This window comes from Megalobrama amblycephala, linkage group LG15 (assembly GCF_018812025.1).
Source record: "Megalobrama amblycephala isolate DHTTF-2021 linkage group LG15, ASM1881202v1, whole genome shotgun sequence".
Taxonomy (NCBI): Eukaryota; Metazoa; Chordata; class Actinopteri; order Cypriniformes; family Xenocyprididae; genus Megalobrama; species Megalobrama amblycephala.
This window is the reverse complement of record NC_063058.1, coordinates 17,957,802-17,976,560: the sequence shown is the minus strand read 5'-3', so window position 1 is coordinate 17,976,560 and position 18,759 is coordinate 17,957,802. Positions and strand designations below refer to the sequence as shown.

At 36.2% G+C, this 18,759-nt stretch overlaps 2 protein-coding genes across 2 annotated transcripts; both read left to right on the top strand.

The window, feature by feature from the left end:
• Positions 1-2,893: 2,893 nt before the first annotated feature.
• On the top strand, positions 2,894-8,186 carry galnt8a.1 (polypeptide N-acetylgalactosaminyltransferase 8a, tandem duplicate 1). The gene is made up of 11 exons (XM_048158729.1): positions 2,894-3,326; positions 3,399-3,627; positions 4,488-4,654; positions 4,944-5,127; positions 5,213-5,410; positions 5,649-5,763; positions 5,860-6,045; positions 6,172-6,309; positions 6,440-6,535; positions 6,607-6,774; positions 7,632-8,186. The coding sequence occupies exons 1-11, from the start codon at positions 3,155-3,157 to the stop codon at positions 7,764-7,766; spliced, it is 1,788 nt and encodes a 595-aa protein (XP_048014686.1). The 5' UTR covers positions 2,894-3,154; the 3' UTR covers positions 7,767-8,186.
• A 1,393-nt stretch (positions 8,187-9,579) lies between these two features.
• On the top strand, positions 9,580-18,748 carry ribc2 (RIB43A domain with coiled-coils 2). The gene is made up of 7 exons (XM_048158921.1): positions 9,580-9,796; positions 9,879-9,960; positions 11,263-11,574; positions 14,821-14,939; positions 15,379-15,606; positions 15,721-15,887; positions 18,524-18,748. The coding sequence occupies exons 1-7, from the start codon at positions 9,680-9,682 to the stop codon at positions 18,600-18,602; spliced, it is 1,104 nt and encodes a 367-aa protein (XP_048014878.1). The 5' UTR covers positions 9,580-9,679; the 3' UTR covers positions 18,603-18,748.
• Positions 18,749-18,759: the final 11 nt, after the last annotated feature.

Below are 18,759 nucleotides of genomic sequence, written 5' to 3'. Positions count from 1 at the left end.
AACATGCTTGTTACAGTAAAAATTGCAAGAAAATTTCTGTTCAGATGAATTAGTTTATTGTCCTGATTCACTGGTCCTTTCAAGAGTCTAGAGTGTTAACTGTTAGTTTTTCTCACAAATTTTCTCTTTTTTAAATTCATTATACAGAGTTTTGATCAGTGTCTTTCAGACTCACACAGACATCAGTGAATGATCCTCAACAATGGTGACAATAAACAAAAATCTTTTTTGTGACTTCAGTAGCTTGTTTTGTGATGCTCAGAGTTAATCTGTTTATTTGAAAACTTTTTTTCACCATTTTTGAGGTTCATACACTTGAATTTTGATGTCTGTGTAAGTCTACATAGTCCTGATTTATTTATAAAGTATTATAGCACTACAACAATGTGAAAGGAATATTATATTCAGAGATCAGTGAATAAAGCCACTGTATGATGATTAAATCATTATCCATAAGCAACCAAATTCATCTGATCAGACTTTTTTTAAATAACAAATGTGCTTTAAAAAACACAGTTACAAAAACTAAAGTTAAAATGTCAAGAATCAAGAGCCCAACTAAAGCAAGTGCTTACCTCCATAACAGTGACTTTAAACTTTATTATTTTCAATAAAACGGCAACATCTCATTAAGAAGTTTTGAATGAAAGAAATAAAGTCAGTCTGGTTTGTAAAAAGTGAAGATGCTGAGATCTAGAGAGATCTGTTAGTGTTTAATGTTCTGTTATCTGAGGTTTGTGGGTCACCATTGAGCCTGTGCTTTAGTCATTGATGATCCAGAAAAATGATGTTCTGCTGCATGTTGCTTCATTTAAAGACTGCAGTGTAGCTGCTGATGTAGTGATATAGTAATTACATTAGCTCATGCATGTCCTGTTGTCAGCTAATGACTTACTGCAAGTGATTTGTATTTTAAAGAAAAGGTTTCATAATAATAATCCAGAAAATACCTGTAAAGTGCTTTTTTTTTATTTTTTTGTAAGACATTTAAGAAAAATTAGTTTTTGTTTGAACAGCCACTTTTGTTAGTCAATTTAGCTCTAATTTTCAATTAAACTTTTTGACAAGGGCAGCAGGGATGTTCTGAAATCATTTCCAAATAAAAAATGTTTCCCTAAACGTTCAGAGAACGTCCTGAATGTTCTGTGAAGGTCCGCATGCAGCTGTTCATCTTTGCTTCATTACGTCACGTCTGTTTACATAAAGAACGAGTCCCAGCTAGTAGGCTAAATCACATGTGAGGATGCTGCAGGTGAAGGATCATTTATAGCATTAAACTTATCATTTTGATGGCAGATTGTATGACAAAAGGACAATTAGAGATTAGACTGTACAGAAATTGAAATCTACAGGTAACGCTAATACACATTAAATACACGTAGTCACACAATGCTGATGTTGTTAACATTAACAATTTGAGAACAAAATATTACAATAATAATATGCATGGTTTGACATGATCCGAGCTAAGCGATCGTTCAATTTAATCACCATTGGTAGCGTGATTTATTGTAATGCTTTTTTCTCAGTTGGTCAGAACAAAAGTGGCAGATTTTTTACTTGTTCAGATGACATTTTCCGGTGAAAATTCTTTTTGGTCATACTTCCAAGACTACAATCTGTTATTCTGAAGTATCTGTACAGTATCCACCGGTGCGGTGACTGACAGCAAACATTCTCCTCAAAACATTAGATTTATCTACGCTGAGGAGCCTTGCCGATGCACAACCCACATAAAGATGATAATTCCACAAATAACTGCAATTGCTGGTTTCAAATAGAGATGTCAACAAAGAGGCAAAACTTACGGGAAGCAGCTTGAAGAAATTAATACTTTTTTCAGCATTAAATTGATCAAAAGGGACAGTAAAGACTACTTTTAAAATGTATTGAAAATAGAAAATTATTTTAAAGGTGCCCTAGAACTTTTTTTAAAGATGTAATATAAGTCTAAGGTGTCCCCTGAATGTGTCTGTGAAGTTTCAGCTCAAAATACCCCATAGATTTTTTTTTAATTCATTTTTTTAACTGCCTATTTTGGGGCATCATTATAAATGAGCCGATTCAGGGCTGCTGGCCCTTTAATTCTCGTGCTCCCCGCCCACGGAGCTCGCGCTTGCCTTAAACAACATAAAAAAAGTTCACACAGCTAATATAACCCTCAAAATGGATCTTTACAAAGTGTTCGTCATGCAGCGTCTAATCGCGTAAGTACAGTGTTTATTTGAATGTTTATATTTGGTTATGAATGAGTTTGATAGTGCTCCGTGGCTAACGGCTAATGCTACACTGTTGGAGATTTATAAAGAATGAAGTTGTTTATGAATTATACAGACTGCAAGTGTTTAAAAATGAAAATAGCGACGGCTCTTGTCTCCGTGAATACAGTAATAAACGATGGTAACTTTAACCACATTTAACAGTACATTAGCAACATGCTAACGAAACATGTAGAAAGACAATTTACAAATATCACTAAAAATATCATGCTATCATGAATCATGTCAGTTATTAATGCTCCATCTGCCATTTTTCGCTGTTGTTCTTGCTTGCTTACCTAGTCTGACGATTCAGCTGTGCACAGATCCAGACGTTAATACTGGCTGCCCTTGTCTAATGCCTTTTCATAATGTTGGGAACATGAGCTAGCATATGCAAATATTGGGGGCGTACATATTAATGATCCCGACTGTTACGTAACAGTCGGTGTTATGTTGAGATCCGCGTGTTCTTCAGAGGTCTTTTAAACAAATGAGATTTATATAAGAAGGAGGAAACAATGGAGTTTGAGACTCACTGTATGTCTTTTCCATGTATCTATGCCAAGGTAAATTCAATTTTTGAATCAAGGGCACCTTTAAATTGTACACATTAAATTAACACTTTTAACTATATTTTTTATGAAATTCAGGCTTGGTGAGCATAAGATATATAATATATACACTCCCTATATCATATGTCAGACACTTACTCAAGTTCTCCTGAAGAACTTTGACTTTATGCCTTTGACAAAATCAGCAATAACATTAACCACTCCCATAACTCATATCAGAGGTTTCAGAACCAGTGAACTACACCTTTGTTTAAAGGCAACATTATGAATAGGCATTCATAAACTTCCTAAGATTGTCACAGCTGCAAGGACATTATTAAAATGAGGATTGCTGCAAGAGTTGGTGTGTTAGTTATTGGTGTTATAGTTTACAGTCTTGTGTACATGTCATTTATCAGACAGGAGAAGAGTAATGGCAAAAGGTTACAAAGGCCAGAAGATCTGGAGGTTCTTAGAAGACTGAAGAGAATAGAAGATCAAGTTCATAAAATAGGTGAGTTTACATTTTGAGAACATTATCAATGATTAAAAGGATGTTCAACTGTTATATACTTTGATTTTTCAGCCAAATTCATAGAGTTCAAAAATCAAAAAGTCAAAGAAGCTGTTGTGGAGCAGAAAATTGAGATTAAGAAGTTGTATCCAAAGTCGCCTCTATTCCGTTCATGGGGAGCTGAACTCACAGAAGAGGAACAGATGGAAGCAGAGAGACAGTTTCAGGACTACGGATACAATGTGTTCCTCAGTAACAGATTACCAGTGAACAGAACAATCCCTGATACTCGAGACCACAGGTAACAGCTTTATAACTTTAATATATTTTTAAAATGTAATTTATTCCTGCGATGGCAAAGAAGTAAAATTTCTTCATATTATCAATGTTGAAAATAGTAACTAGTAAAGTAGCACATTACTTTTAAGTTTATAAGAAAATATCTGGGTTACTGTTTCAAATAAGTAACACAAGTTACTTTGTTTTCCCATTTATTGACTGACAGCTCTCCTGTCCGCATGTTGAGAGAAATTGGGAGTGTGTGCAGAGGCGTGGTGTGCGCTATACAAAAATGATGGTTATTCTAGACTAGTAGACTAGTTCTACATTTACTTCTCCTGCATCCTATTCTTCTGCAATCCAGAATGGCAGCACAGCTGAGGCTTGTTTGTTTGAGCTGCGCCCTCTACTGTACAGGCGTGGATTTGCATTTCCTTCAGCCTGTGGCTTATTCATTTCACTATTGGTGTGAAAGGGCCTTTACACTTGCCAAAAATATAACTTTTTTTGTTGTTATAAAAACAAACAAAGAGCCCAGCCCAGATGAGAAAAAGTAACACAAAAGTAATGTAACACATTACTTTCCATAAAAAGTAACTAACACAATTAGTTACTTTTTTAGGGAGTAACACAATATGTAGTGCATTACTTTTAAAAGTAACTTTCCCCAACATTGCATATACATTATATATATATATATATATATATATATATATATATATATATATATATATATATATATATATATATATATATAGTATATATGTGTGTGTGTGTGTGTGTGTGTGTGTGTTAAATAAAAGTATTGATTTCTTTCAGAAAACTTACTCCAAACTTACTGGTAGTGTTGGCATAAACTCATTTGCATATGTATATATACAGATGTGCTGTGAAGATCTACCCTAAGGACCTTCCGTCTATTAGTGTGATTCTGATTTATTTAAACGAGGCTCTATCAATCATTAAAAGGGCAATCCGCAGCATCATTGACAAAACACCTGCTCATCTGCTAACAGAAATCATCCTGGTGGACGACTACAGCTTGAATGGTTCGTTTTACTCTAAATATGTGTTACATTTATTTGAGAAGTAAAAATATTTAAGATATTTAGTTGTTCTAAAATTGTTTCTAAATAGTTTTTTATGTGTTAAGCATGGAAAAATGTAATCAAGAAAAGTATCCTTAATTAATGAAGAATACAGAAAAATTGCTAAAAGACAAAAACACTGATTAAGAAAAATATTTACACAGTGCATTAATTCTATTAAATATTATAACTGATTATACAGTATTATAAATATTAATAATTAAATATGCATATTTTAATTTCTTGACAGAGGATCTGCAAATGCCTCTAGATGAGTACATTGGTCTAATTAATAAAGACAAACCTGGCTTAATCAAGAAAGTGAGACACAAAAGGCAGATGGGCCTTGCTAAGGCAAGAATATCAGGCTGGGAAGCGGCCACAGGCCAGGTGGTGGCTATTCTGGATGCCCACATTGAGGTTCACAAGGAATGGTAAATACTACCTCTGTCTGAGTACGATAACATGAGGGACGTATTATCTTTGCCAACTAAACATATGACTGCCTTATTGTTCCAGGGTAGAGCCACTGCTTGCAAGAATCAAAACAGACAGAACAATAGTGCTGTCGCCAGTGTTTGACAAAGTGCTTTTTGACACACTGGAGGTTGTTAAGTATATTCCCGCTGCTCATGCATTTGACTGGAACCTTTGGTGCATGTACGAGTCTTTTCGGCCAGAATGGTACAAACTTAACGACCCATCAGAACCAGGGAAGTAAGTGATGTAACTTTTTCACCATTTTAAACACCCTAGTTGTGTCCCAAATGATGCACTATACATTATGCACTTGCCATACATTTTTTTTCTTGTTCAAGAAGTCGTTTCACTCGAATATACTTCACAATATGGAAAAGACTATTGTAACTTCCATTTCATGCCTACATTGATAAATAGGCTACTGTTTGCAGTTTATGATTTGATTGAAGATATGCATCTTTTTCTGCATTGTTAGGAGTCCCTCAATCATGGGTATCCTTGTCGCTGATCGTCAATTCCTGGGAAAAATTGGAGTTTTGGATGAAGGAATGACAATTTATGGGGGTGAAAATGTTGAACTAGCAATACGTGTAAGTTATTACTGCATATTGTGGCAACATAAAATGCATATAACATGTAAAAAGTGCTTGAATTTGATCAATATCTGATATTTAATAATAAATCAGGTCTGGCTCTGTGGTGGGAGTATTGAAGTGGTGCCATGTTCAAAGATTGCTCACATTGAAAGAGCACATAAGCCTTATTCACCAGATCTCAGCAAAGCCATGATTCGAAATGCTCTGAGAGTAGCTGAAATCTGGCTGGATGAATATAAATCAAATGTGAATATTGCCTGGAATCTTCCTCTAAAGGTATAGTAATAGTAAACATTGTTTCAAGGTCAGTTGAACATTAACAGTCTTGTTTATAACTTCATTTCATTGATCTTCATATCATCAGCCTGAACCATGTTAATAAAATTACTGTTTTTCCTCTAGGATCATGGGATTGATATTGGTGATGTGACTGAAAGAAAACAGTTACGAGAGAAACTCAAATGTAAGCCTTTCAAATGGTATCTGGAAAATATTTATCCTCAGCTAGAAAGCTTGGAAGATATAATGGGTTATGGTGCGGTAAGTTGCTCAGAGTCTTCTGATATACACAATTTCCCTCCCAAGAAAGGATAAATAAATAAATAAAGTTTATAGTTGGTCCATCTAAACAAGTAATCCCCAAACCTCTGCTGTTTGTTTCTCTTGACAGTTGAAGAATGATCTTCAAGAAGGCTACTGCGTTGATGAAGGGCCTGTTCCTGGAAGTGTACCTATTCTCTATGAGTGTCATTACTATGACTCTCAGGTACTGTATGTAAACCTTTGCTGTGAATATCTACGTCCAAAACACACTCTTCATTTCAACATCTCTTACAGCATTGTTACTACAATCGTAATGGAGAGATCTACATTGGAGGCATCAAATCTCACAAGTATAACTCCAACCGTTGTCTAACGGATCCCGGTAGTGGAAGCACACCAGGGTTACATGACTGTAAAAAAGCCAAGGAGAAAGGACTGAGTATTTACTGGGACTTCACTCAGGTATGGTCCTGATGTGCATTTTTATATATATTTTTTTTTTTCAAAACTTCACACAGTTCTCCTAACCATCTTTCAACTTGGCACAGCAGTTAATTTCTCATTCAAAATGCACCAAAATTACCAAAACACTTCATACATGTCTCAAATCAAGTCTTTCTTCCATAACACTAGCAAAGGTTTTTACCCAACAAACACACTTTGCAAATCATAACACACTAACATCAGAAAGCATTACACAATGTTTACTTTTGTAAAATTTCTTTACAAAAAAACACTTATACTGCTTATAATTCACTGCAGTTTATGTTACATGGACAATTTTGCATTACAATACATTTTTCCTAAGTTTTCCTCTTTTGAATGGATGGTAATGAAATTGAAAGACTAACACTTCTGTAGGTGTTCAGTTACATCTAATTCCTTTGATAGTATTGGATTTCTTTAGATTCAGAATATATCTTAATATAGTGTTACCGTAGAAATGGTGCAAATTTCTGTCTTATTCATTTTCGTATTGTTCTTGGCTGTGAATTTAAGTTTAACAGTTTTGAAAAGAGTATGTAAATGTGCAATTGGCCTGTATAGTACATACATTTTTGGTAGGTGTTTGTGTGTATGTGAAAAAAGAATTCTTGTAAATTGAAAGACGCCGACATTGAATGAATTTTGTGCAAAAGCAATGATAAATAAGTGTGTGAAGAGTTTTGAAAAAGTGACCTAAGTACTGAGAAATTGTTAAAAAAAAAAAGAAAAAGAAAAGTAACATTGTTAAGTGTGTGGTTATTCTCTGTTCTGTATGTATATATAATTAATATAATCAATAAAATGTAATTTCATGGTTTTCATTTTAAATTTAGGGAAATGCAATAAGAAATAGAAAAACAAACCGATGTCTTGAGATCAGCCAAGGACAGGATTCCTACTATCATCTCATTTTGCAAACATGCACAGGACAAAACTGGACAATACAACATGTCATCAAAGACTTTTAAAAGGAACTTTAACAGAAGTGAAAACATTGTACAAGGAATGTATGTAGAATAAACTTCAAAAACAAAAGTGGGTGTGTTACAAGTTTACATCAACTTCCAGTTTAACCTGATATGTGATCGGTTTTATTACTTTGAAACATTAAAACCTAATGTTGAATGTTATACTGTTATTGCAAGGTCTGTTTTTTAACAATAAAATGTTATATTTTTTTTATATTTTTATATTTTGTCATCAATTTAAAAAATGTCATTAAAAGATTTACAATAAAATAAGATTACAGTATGTCAAAAAAATTGCACAAATGCACAAAAAGCCAATGTTTGAAGGCTGCAGCATCAAAAAAAGCACACTGGATTCACTTATCAGTGGAATTTATAGTGAGCAAAGGTTCATGGACTTGCAGTAATAAAAAAAGAAGGTAAAAGGGTCAGAGCAGATGTTTTGAAATGTGTATCTACTGTTCAAATCTATAATAAAAATGTATTTGTGTGTGTATGGTGTAATTAATTTTAGCCATTCCGTTTAACAACAGTTGCATAAACCTAGCCACTAATATAAAAATAAACCTAGCCACTATGTGAACTAGTTTGACCAGTTAGCAGTAGACTAAGGGGTGGGTGATCAATTTTTCAGTTCAAAGATTTTCAGTTCTAATTAGACCAATGATTTAACTGACTTAAATTAGGACCAGTCTTGAAGAAAAAAAATTAGATGACTAACTTTTGAAGGTGCAATATGTAATATTTCTGTCCTCTAGAGGTCGCTAGAGGCCTATTCAAAACAAAGGCGTAGCTTGATGACGCCAAGTTTGAGCGCAGAATCTTGGGGCACGTGGTCTCCATATCACAGCCGGTGCAAACAATCGGGATAGGAGTCGGGAAGAAATCATGTTCATGGATGTGATTATTAACGTCACTGTAGTATGAAGCAGAGCAGGACCGAGTGTTGTGGGAGCTGAACGAGGAGCGATTGCACAACACACGCCTCAGCAGAACTTTTATTATGCCACAGTCGCCGGCGCCGCTTTTCCGGTCATGAGTATGAGGTAACGCAGCTCTGTTTATCATATTAGATACATTTGAGTGTGTTGAAAATGATGTTATAACGTTACTTTGCGTTGCGTTCACTTGGCGGCTGCTGTGAGACACTGTTACACACTGCAGTAAGATAGATCGATTTTAGAATATCATATTAAATGCTGGATGGCTTGTGTTGATAAATGGCATGCAATTCATTTTAAAACGTATTGTATGATGGAGAAAATTCTGTATTACTGTTACTAAAAATAAAGCTGCATCTGATTATGCTATGTTAGCTACTTGACAAAATAGTGCATGTTACTCGCAAAAAATCAAGAAAATTGATTTAAACAATAAGACTAAACGTGTTGAGATATATAACAACAATTAGTTTTCTGTCTATAAATATATCAAAACAGTTGTTCCCTTGCCTATTAAAACATGTAAATATTAAAGCGTCTTTGGTGTTTCCATGGTTTTTACAAAATAAAACTGGAAACCGAGGGTAACGCTCGTATGACGCAATTGACAGGCGACTCCTCACGAGTCCCGGAGCCTTTGTTAAAACTGCAATTTTCTCACAATTTACAAATAGTTGGAAACATTTGGGATATTGTAAGTACTCAAGTGAACAAAATATATAACACTAGTCTAGTGGTTTTTGGATATTTTACTGCAAAAATATTACATATTGCAGCTTTAAGCGTAATTTTATGCAACCGGCAGCTGCATCATGAGAAATAACAGAGAGAGGGCGCCATTTTCAAACATGTATATTCAGTATCTTAGCAACGTGTTTGTTTGTGGGTTTCTCGTTTCGTGACGTCCAGTTGGTCGATTGAAACATTCATTATTGTATTGCTCGCTATATCGATTTATAGTGTTGATATACAATGGATCAAGTTGAGCTTCTGTCAGACCGAATAACAGCTGTTCAACTTGACAGAAAGAGAAACAGGGAGCTGCAACGACGAGAGAGGATCTTTAATGACAAAGTCCGCACGATTGGAGTAAGTCTGTTTGCTGGAGACATCTTTATATTGCTGTAAACAGCATTTACAAATTCGTTTTGTTGATTTCTGTCTTGGACAGCTTGACAAGGATGCTCTCGACCATCAAGTTAAAGAACGAAGAGAGAAAGACCAACGCGAAGCAAATGAACTGAAAGTCTATGGTGAGTGTGTGACCAGAACCTGCAACAATCAAAAGAAATAAATGATTTTAAAATGTAATACTGATTTTTAAAGTATTTTTGTTTATTCTGTATCTATTATCACAAAATATTTATTTAATTTATTTAATCATACATTGACGTTGAAGTTTTTTGTGCATTTTATGTTAGACTTGCGCTGCACATGTTGCACTTAAAGGGATAGTTCACCCAAAAATGAAAATTATCCCATGATTTACTCACCCTCAAGCCATTCTAGGTGTATGTGACTATCTTCTTTCAGGTGAACACAATCAGCGATATGTTTAAAAATATCCTGGCTCTCCAAAGATTTACAATGGCAGTGAATGGGGGGTCTGTTTTGAAGCCCAAAATCAATGCATCCATCCATCATAAAAATAATCCATACAGCTCCAGGGGGTTAATAAAGGCCTTCTAAAATGAAGCAATGGGATTTTGTAAGAGAAATATCCATATTTAAAATTGTATAAAGTAAAATAACTAGCTTCCGGCCGTATGCTCGTTTTGCGGCGGAAGAGTGAACTCTGACCTGACGCATAACGCAGTGACAAATGAGGATGTGCAAAGGTCATGAATTAGAAGTCTAAAACGAGAAATTTTAAAGAGAAATATTGAAGGATTTCAATATAAAAGAAGAGTTTGTTGCACAGCCCTATTTGTTTGAACTTCGAGAGGCATCTAAGCTTACAATACTCCTACATCCTGCGTCATACGTCGCATCAGGTGTTACTCTTGTGGTGCAAGTCGACTTGCACAGTATGCGTACGGTCGTCTGCCGGAAGCTAGTTATTTTAATTTATAAAGTTTTAAAAATGGATATTTTTATGATGGATGGATGTATTTATTTTTGGCTTCAAAACAGGCCCCCCATTCACTGCCACTATAAATCTTGGAAAAGCCAGGATATTTTTAAATATATCTCCGATCTGAAAGATAGTCATATACACATAGGATGGCTTGAGGGTGAGTAAATCATGGGATCATTTTCATTTTTGGGTGAACTATCCCTTGAACAGTTTCCTTTTCCAAGTGATTCCAATCATATTTCAAGCAATACAAAACTATCATGGAGAACAGTGCGCATCTGAAGAGTCTCAGCTTAAGGAAATTATCCATTATTTATTGGCTTTAATATAACAGCCAAATTTTCTTATCAGACCGATAATGATAACATTAAAAAAATAACATATATCGACTGATACCGATATGGTGGCCGATATAATGTTCATCCCTAACTTGAATAACATAAGTCATAAGTCAAAACCTTCTCTTGTGTGTTTTCAGCTGATGACCTGCTGTGCAGTGATCGTGTATCCTGTGTCCTGGAGCAGCGGCAGAAGAAAGATGAGCGTCTGCTGAATGAAGCCATCGTGCAATTTAGGCAACAATTCCAACAAACTACCAGCAGACGCGAGTTTGATCTGAACGATCCAGAGCTGCTGAAGAAGCAGGAGGGGGTGCGGATACTTCCGGGACTGACTGGAGAAGATCTGGCTCAGAAGGACCGGCTGAGGAAGCAGCAGGAGCAGCTCAGAGCATGGAGCCTACAACAGCAAGAAGAACTGGAGCGAGCAAAACAACAGCTACAAGAAAAAGGTAAGTTCACTTGATGAATGGCAGGCCTAAAAACTCATTCATTTTTACCAATTTTTGAAAGGGGGTATCAACATCAAGTGACATGGCATCTGATGCAATGGCACATCCGGTGGCACTTCCGGTCTTCATTGGCATGTGTCAGTGGATAGTGGCATGTGTCAGTGGCATGTGGTAGTAAGCAAACTAGGTAGTAACTACCTTGTAAACTTCTAGTTCAAATTTAGTTTAGTAAATTACTAGTATGTTTACTACCTAGTGTGCAAGTGTGCTTACTACATAGTGTCATTACTACCTAGTGTGCAAGTGTGCTTACCACCTAGTGTGCTTACTACCTAGTGTGCACGTGGGCTTACTACCTAGTGTGCTTACTACCACCTAGTGTGCTTACTACCTAGTGTGCTTTCTACTTAGTGTACTTAAGTGGCATGTGTCTAGTGTGCTTACTAACTAATGTGCTTACTACCTAGTGTACTTAAGTGGCATGCGTCTAGTGTGCTTACTACCTAGTGTGCACGTGTGCTTACTACCTAGTGTGCTTACTACCTAGTGTGCACGTGTGCTTACTACCTAGTGTGCTTACTACCTAGTGTACTTAAGTGGCATGCGTCTAGTGTGCTTACTAACTAGTGTACTTAAGTGGCATGCGTCTAGTGTGCTTACTAACTAGTGTACTTAAGTGGCATGCGTCTAGTGTGCTTACTACCTAGTGTGCACGTGGGCTTACTACCTAGTGTGCTTACTACCACCTAGTGTGCTTACTACCTAGTGTGCTTTCTACTTAGTGTACTTAAGTGGCATGTGTCTAGTGTGCTTACTAACTAATGTGCTTACTACCTAGTGTACTTAAGTGGCATGCGTCTAGTGTGCTTACTACCTAGTGTGCACGTGTGCTTACTACCTAGTGTGCTTACTATCTAGTGTGCACGTGTGCTTACTACCTAGTGTGCTTACTACCTAGTGTACTTAAGTGGCATGCGTCTAGTGTGCTTACTAACTAGTGTGCTTACTACCTAGTGTGCATGTGTGTTTACTACCTAGTTTGCAAAGTGTGCTTACTACCTATAGACCCTTTTCACAATGACGTCAGTTAACTTCCGCCTATCCGCAAAGCAGTGTATCAGTTGTTCCGTCTTACCTTAGCGCCGGCGACTTCTCGGGAAAATGCTTAAATAACTTTAAATGCGAACTGTTTATGTCAAGGATTTACACAGTCGGTTTCTTCTGGTAATGATATTTATTATTTCCTTTCTGTAACTGCCTTGCTTAGGGTTTCCACGAGCAGAAATTTTAGCAATGTTGTCATTGAATTCAGTTTTATCACAACGATTGTGTCCACACAAATCTGTTAGCCTATTTGGAATAACAAGAATATTGTCTTTAAAAACAAATCTTTATTTTTAGAAATTGGTAGGCTATGATAATGGATATTGTTCTTGTGAGATTTATTTACGAGTAATGGACATCTGGAAGTAAGTACGTCCACATATAATACTCCGAAGAATTAATGGTGTGAAGATTTGAGATCATTTTACATCAAACCAGTTTAAACTGAACTGGTGCAATATATTAAGATTGTATAATTTGTAAGAAGTGTATTGAAAATACAAAACGGAGGTAGCCTATGTGTTCATTTAATGTTATTCCCTGGAGAAATAATTTGATTTCGTACATTTAATGATGCTATAACAATGAGTACTGTTGTAAATCCTCTGTATATTTTTGTATGCAACGATCTTGTTCTTCAATAAAGAGACGAATGATGACAATACTATGGTAAAAATGCCATGCACATGAGTCAGTTTTTACAACATTAACAGTCTTCATGTAGAAATAGTATTATATTAAACACAATTTGTATTATTATGTATGCCATATTTATCAAAATAAAAGTATAAAAAGACTTTGATATTTAAAAAGAATAAGCTTATGTTGATCTTCATTGTACATAGGCACTGAAATAAGTAGTACATTAAGCTTTGAATGAGAAGTTTTTTACTGCACGTAAATGTTGGAAACATGCGTTTATTTCACAAATATATATAAACAGCTTCATCTGCAATAAAGACAGCAAAGTTCGCAAGATACGGGCAGCAGAAAGTGTATGTATGGCTTCAGTACGTATTCAACTCCTCCGACTTCAAGCAGCAAATCGCGCCGATCGGTAAGTTTGTTTGAGATCTGCGGCTGCCAAATACCTCACCTTGAATTTACATGAAATTAGGCGACTACAATCATCCTTTAACCACATTTGTGGCATATGTACAACTATTGAGTGCACTTTTCGTTCAGATCATTCGAGTCGCGCTAGTATTCCACTATGCTGACAGAAGTGAGGATACACTGCATCGAGTTCTAACGGAAGCTGTGTGACGTCATGTGAAAAGGGTCTATTGTGCTTACAACCTAGTGTGCACGTGTGCTTACTACCTAGTTTGCAAAGTGTGCTTACTACCTAGTGTGCTTACTACCTAATGTGCATGTGTGCTTACTACCTATTTTGCAAAGTGTGCTTACTACCTAGTGTGCTTACTACCTAGTTTGCCTACTACCTAGTGTGCAAGTGTGCTTACTACTTAGTTTGCCTACTACCTAGTGTGCAAGTGTGCTTACTACCTAGTGTGCACATGTGCTTACTACCTAGTATGCTTACTACTTAGTGTGCCACAAACCATTACAAAGTGACACTTACCATTGTGAAATGAATTGTGAAAACTGGCACCATTCAAGAAGTGTGCTGGGCCTTTTCAGTGATTTTTGGTCCCAGTCTTGAAATGTTTGGCTTTATTCTTTCTGAAAACTGTACATTATGCAGGAGCAAAGCCATAGTTTCAGATATGAAGGAGACAGAAATGTCAAGTGTAATTTCAGTTTTTTTTTTGTAATGAAATAAACTGCTTAACCAATCATTTTTATTCTAAAAACTTTTTCCTATATTTTAATATCTTTGTAATGTTTTATTATCGAGTTATTAAAGAGTTCATGAATGATAAAAACATTGACAGCCAATCAGAATCCACCCTGTTTTAAAGAGCGTGAGCATTTAAAGTGGCTGATGACAAAAATTAAAGCGTTATCATCCACTGGTGTGGACATTAATATAATTTTCTTTATGGTTATATTTATAGTTATAATTCTTAGTGGAATGGGCCTTTACCCATAAATCTTGTAAACAGCCAATATTAATCACATAAATTATTCTTCCCAGCCCTAGTATCACAATGTTTTCTCTTTTTACAAACTGTATAGTGCATCAGTATGATCAGAGCAGACTGTCTCTGGACAACCGAGCTCTTGAATTGCAGAAAATGGAGGAACAATGCAAAAGAGCTACAGCCATCGCCACCAAAAACTTTAACCTGGCACTGGTGAGTCACTGACAACTTAAAGGGATAGTTCACCCAAAAATGAAAACTTTGTCATTATTTACTCACCCTCAAGTGGTTCCAAATCTTATTTCTTCTGATGAACAAAAAAGAAGATATTTCTGAAGAATGTTGGTAACCAGACAGTTGATGGACCCCATTGACTTCCATAGTAGGAAAAAAATACTATGGAAGTCAATGGGGTCCATCAACTGTTTGGTTACCAACATTATTTAAAATTCTTCTTTTGTGTTCAGCAGAAGAAAGAAACTCAAACAGGTTTGGAACAACATGAGGTTGAGCAAATGATGACAAAATTTTCATTTTACGGTGAACTATCCCTTTAAAGTCCACAAAGTAGAGACAAAAAGAAGAAAATAAACTTTATAATTCACAAATAACTATAATTTTCTCATTGTTCCTTGCTGCTGCTTGACCACAGGCTGCAGAAATCACACATCGACGTCTACAAGAGCATCATGAGGAAGAGGAGAACAACCAGACGGACATCCTGAACCAGCTAAATGGGGACCTGCTGATGGAAAACCCTGAACAGAACGTTAGTGTGCTGGGTCTGTCTCGCCTGCGCAGGGACTGTTACAAGGGAATGAGCCCTAAAGAGCTCCAGCAGTACACACAGTACCAGCTGCAACAAGCAGAAGATAGGAAGGTAAAGCCCAAAAATGACTTTTGCAACTTTTATTTATTAATAAGTAACATCATGAAATGTTGCAAAAGATCAAAATACAAGTATTTGTTAAAAAAAACTAACAAATATGTGCAGAGTGCTGTCATGAAGCAACGGGAGAAGGAGCTTCAGGAGCATCACGAGCACATGGCATCAGCCCGTGCTGCACTGCTGCTAGAAAGACAGCAAGCGCGCTTTAATAAGGGGCTGCGCAGGGCTTTGGACAACACCAACGCACAGCTGGCCCAGGCCCATGATGCTCAGTGAGTTACAATGGGTTTGATTGACTATATTTGATTAGCACACACGATTTTACAGTCATTTTAGGGCCCGAGCACTGATGGTGCAAGGACCCTATTGGAATTTCTCCATTTATTCTACTTCTTCTTTGTCATCTTCTCTGAAATGAATCACATTTTCGAGGTCGTAAACATGCTCAAAAACTCATGAGACTTTGCACACACATCAGAAGTGGTGAAAATGAACATCTGATAAGGGTTTCTGAAGTCAGTGAGGCAAAATGGCTCGATAGCGCAAACTACTTAAATTTCAACGTAGTGCCCCTTGCGCTACATTCCACGTACATGTACGAAATTCTGTAGGCACATCCTGATTTTGCCAAGTTAGACGCGTTCCTGGGTCAACATATTTTGTTGATCCTGGAACAACATTCCGGTCCGAAAATGTAGTCCAACCCTATCCCTAACCCTATCATTTCAGAGGGAAATGATATGTGAATAACACTGATGTAGAAGCACGTAACCCTGGTTGTAAGCCTTAAAGGGATAGTTCACCCAAAAATTAAAATTCTGTCACTGTTTACTCCCCCTCAAGTTATTCCAAACCTGTATACATTTCTTGTTCTGCTGAACACAAAGGAAGATATGTTTGTAACCAAGCAGATCTCGCCCCCTAGTGACTACCATGATATATTTGTTTTTTCTAATTTCCTTCCAAATATCTTCCTTTGTGTACAGCAGAACAAAGAAATTTATACAGGTTTGGAACAACTTGTGGGGGTGTAAATGATGACAAAAATTTCATTTTTGGGTGAATTATCCCTTTAATTTGACATAAACTGTAAACTTGTCCCTCAAATCTGATTGGTTGATTGGAATGTTGATCCATGAACATGTTGCACTTGTTGAAATCAGGTTCTGCTAACATGCCAGCAAACTTCTGTAAAACAGGTTGCATTGCTTCCTGTTCAGGTCTTTTGTATGTGCTTCATTAAATATAGAGCTGTTTTACTCAAGATGCCTTCAAAGGAGCTACCAAATATGAGCATAACCGATGTCCATCGCATATGGAGATTGATAGCTAAAAGTATTTTTTTTCTAACTAACATTTGGGAATTAAAATTGAATAAAATGGTAACAGTAAAAATAACTAGCTGATTGATATCACCGTCATTTCATACTGCTGTTAACACTTAACACAAGAGGATGCGATGAGACCTGTTTTCCTGTTTTTTCATGTGACGTTCGACATAAAGCCTATACCTCTCTTAGAGCCGTAGCCCAAACCCAACAGGAAGTCAGCCATTTTTAATTTTCTCTGCAATTTTTGCCATTTCCAGGCATCATACTTTAACAAACTCCGCTTAGAGATTTAATTTATATGATTTTACCATTTCAAGTTAGTCAGTAGACTATTTTACATGAAAAACTTAAAGGTGCTGTAGAACATCTTTTTAAAAGATGTAATATAAGTCTAAGGTGTCCCCTGAATGTGTCTGTGAAGTTTCAGCTCAAAATACCCCATAGATTTTTTTTAATTAATTTTTTTAACTGCCTATTTTGGGGCATCATTAAATATGAGCCGATTTAGGCTGCTGCCCCTTTAAATGCTCACACTCCCCGCCCACAGAGCTCGCACTTGCCTTTAACAGCATAAACAAAGTTTACACAGCTAATATAACCCTCAAAATGGATCTTTACAAAGTGTCCGTCATGCAGCATGTCTAATCGCGTAAGTACAGTGTTTATTTTGATGTTTACATTGATTCTGAATGAGTTTGATGGTGCTCCGTGGCTAACGGCTAATGCTACACTGTTGGAGAGATTTATAAAGAATGAAGTTGTGTTTATGAATGATACAGACTGCAAGTGTTTACAAATGAAAATAAGGACAGTCTTGTCTCCGTGAATACAGTAATAAACGATGGTAACTTTAACCACATTTAACAGTACATTAGCAACATGCTAACGAAACATTTTACAATTTACAAATATCACTAAAAATATCATGTAATCATGGATCATGTCAGTTATTATCGCTCCATCTGCCATTTTTCGCTATTGTTCTTGCTTGCTTACCTAGTCTGATGATTCAGCTGTGCATAGATCCAGACGTTAATACTGGCTGCCCTTGTGTAATGCCTCGATCATGAGCTGGCATATGCAAATATTAGGGGCGTACACCCTGACTGTTACGTAACAGTCAGTGTTATGTTGAGATTCGCCTGTTTTTCGGAGGTCTTTTAAACAAATGAGATTTATATAAGAAGGAGGAAACAATGGAGTTTGAGACTCACTGTATGTCTTTTCCATGTACTGAACTCTTGTTATTCAACTATGCCAAGGTAAATTCAATTTTTAATTCTAGGGCACCTTAAAAGGAAAATTAGAAATGTGTCATTGGTAACTAAATTAAAGTACTAAAATGTCTAAAAACCTAAATCTGAAATGAAAATAAATTAAAGCTAAATAGAAATATAAAAAAACTAATACAAATTACAAAAACAGCAAAATTACTAAAGCTTGAATTAAAATGAAAACTGAAAATAAAATCTAATGAATTCTAAGAATATTAACAAATACTATATTAGTATAAAAAATAATTCTGTTACTTGAGTGGTTTATTTTGTAACAAATGCAAGCACTGTTTCCATTCACAGGAAGAAACAACTTCAGGACCTGTCCACCAACATTCCCGACGAGCGCTACTTTTCCCAGTTCAATACCAGCAGTAGATAAACGTTACAGCGGGAACCTGAAAGACGAACACCATCAGGGTTCAGCGTTCGAGGACAATACACCGTATCATTTTACAGTCAACACCTTGGCTTTAAATAGACGGGGGACTCCAGTGGAAGCTGCATAATTTTTAATAGGTCACAAAGTATATGGAGGC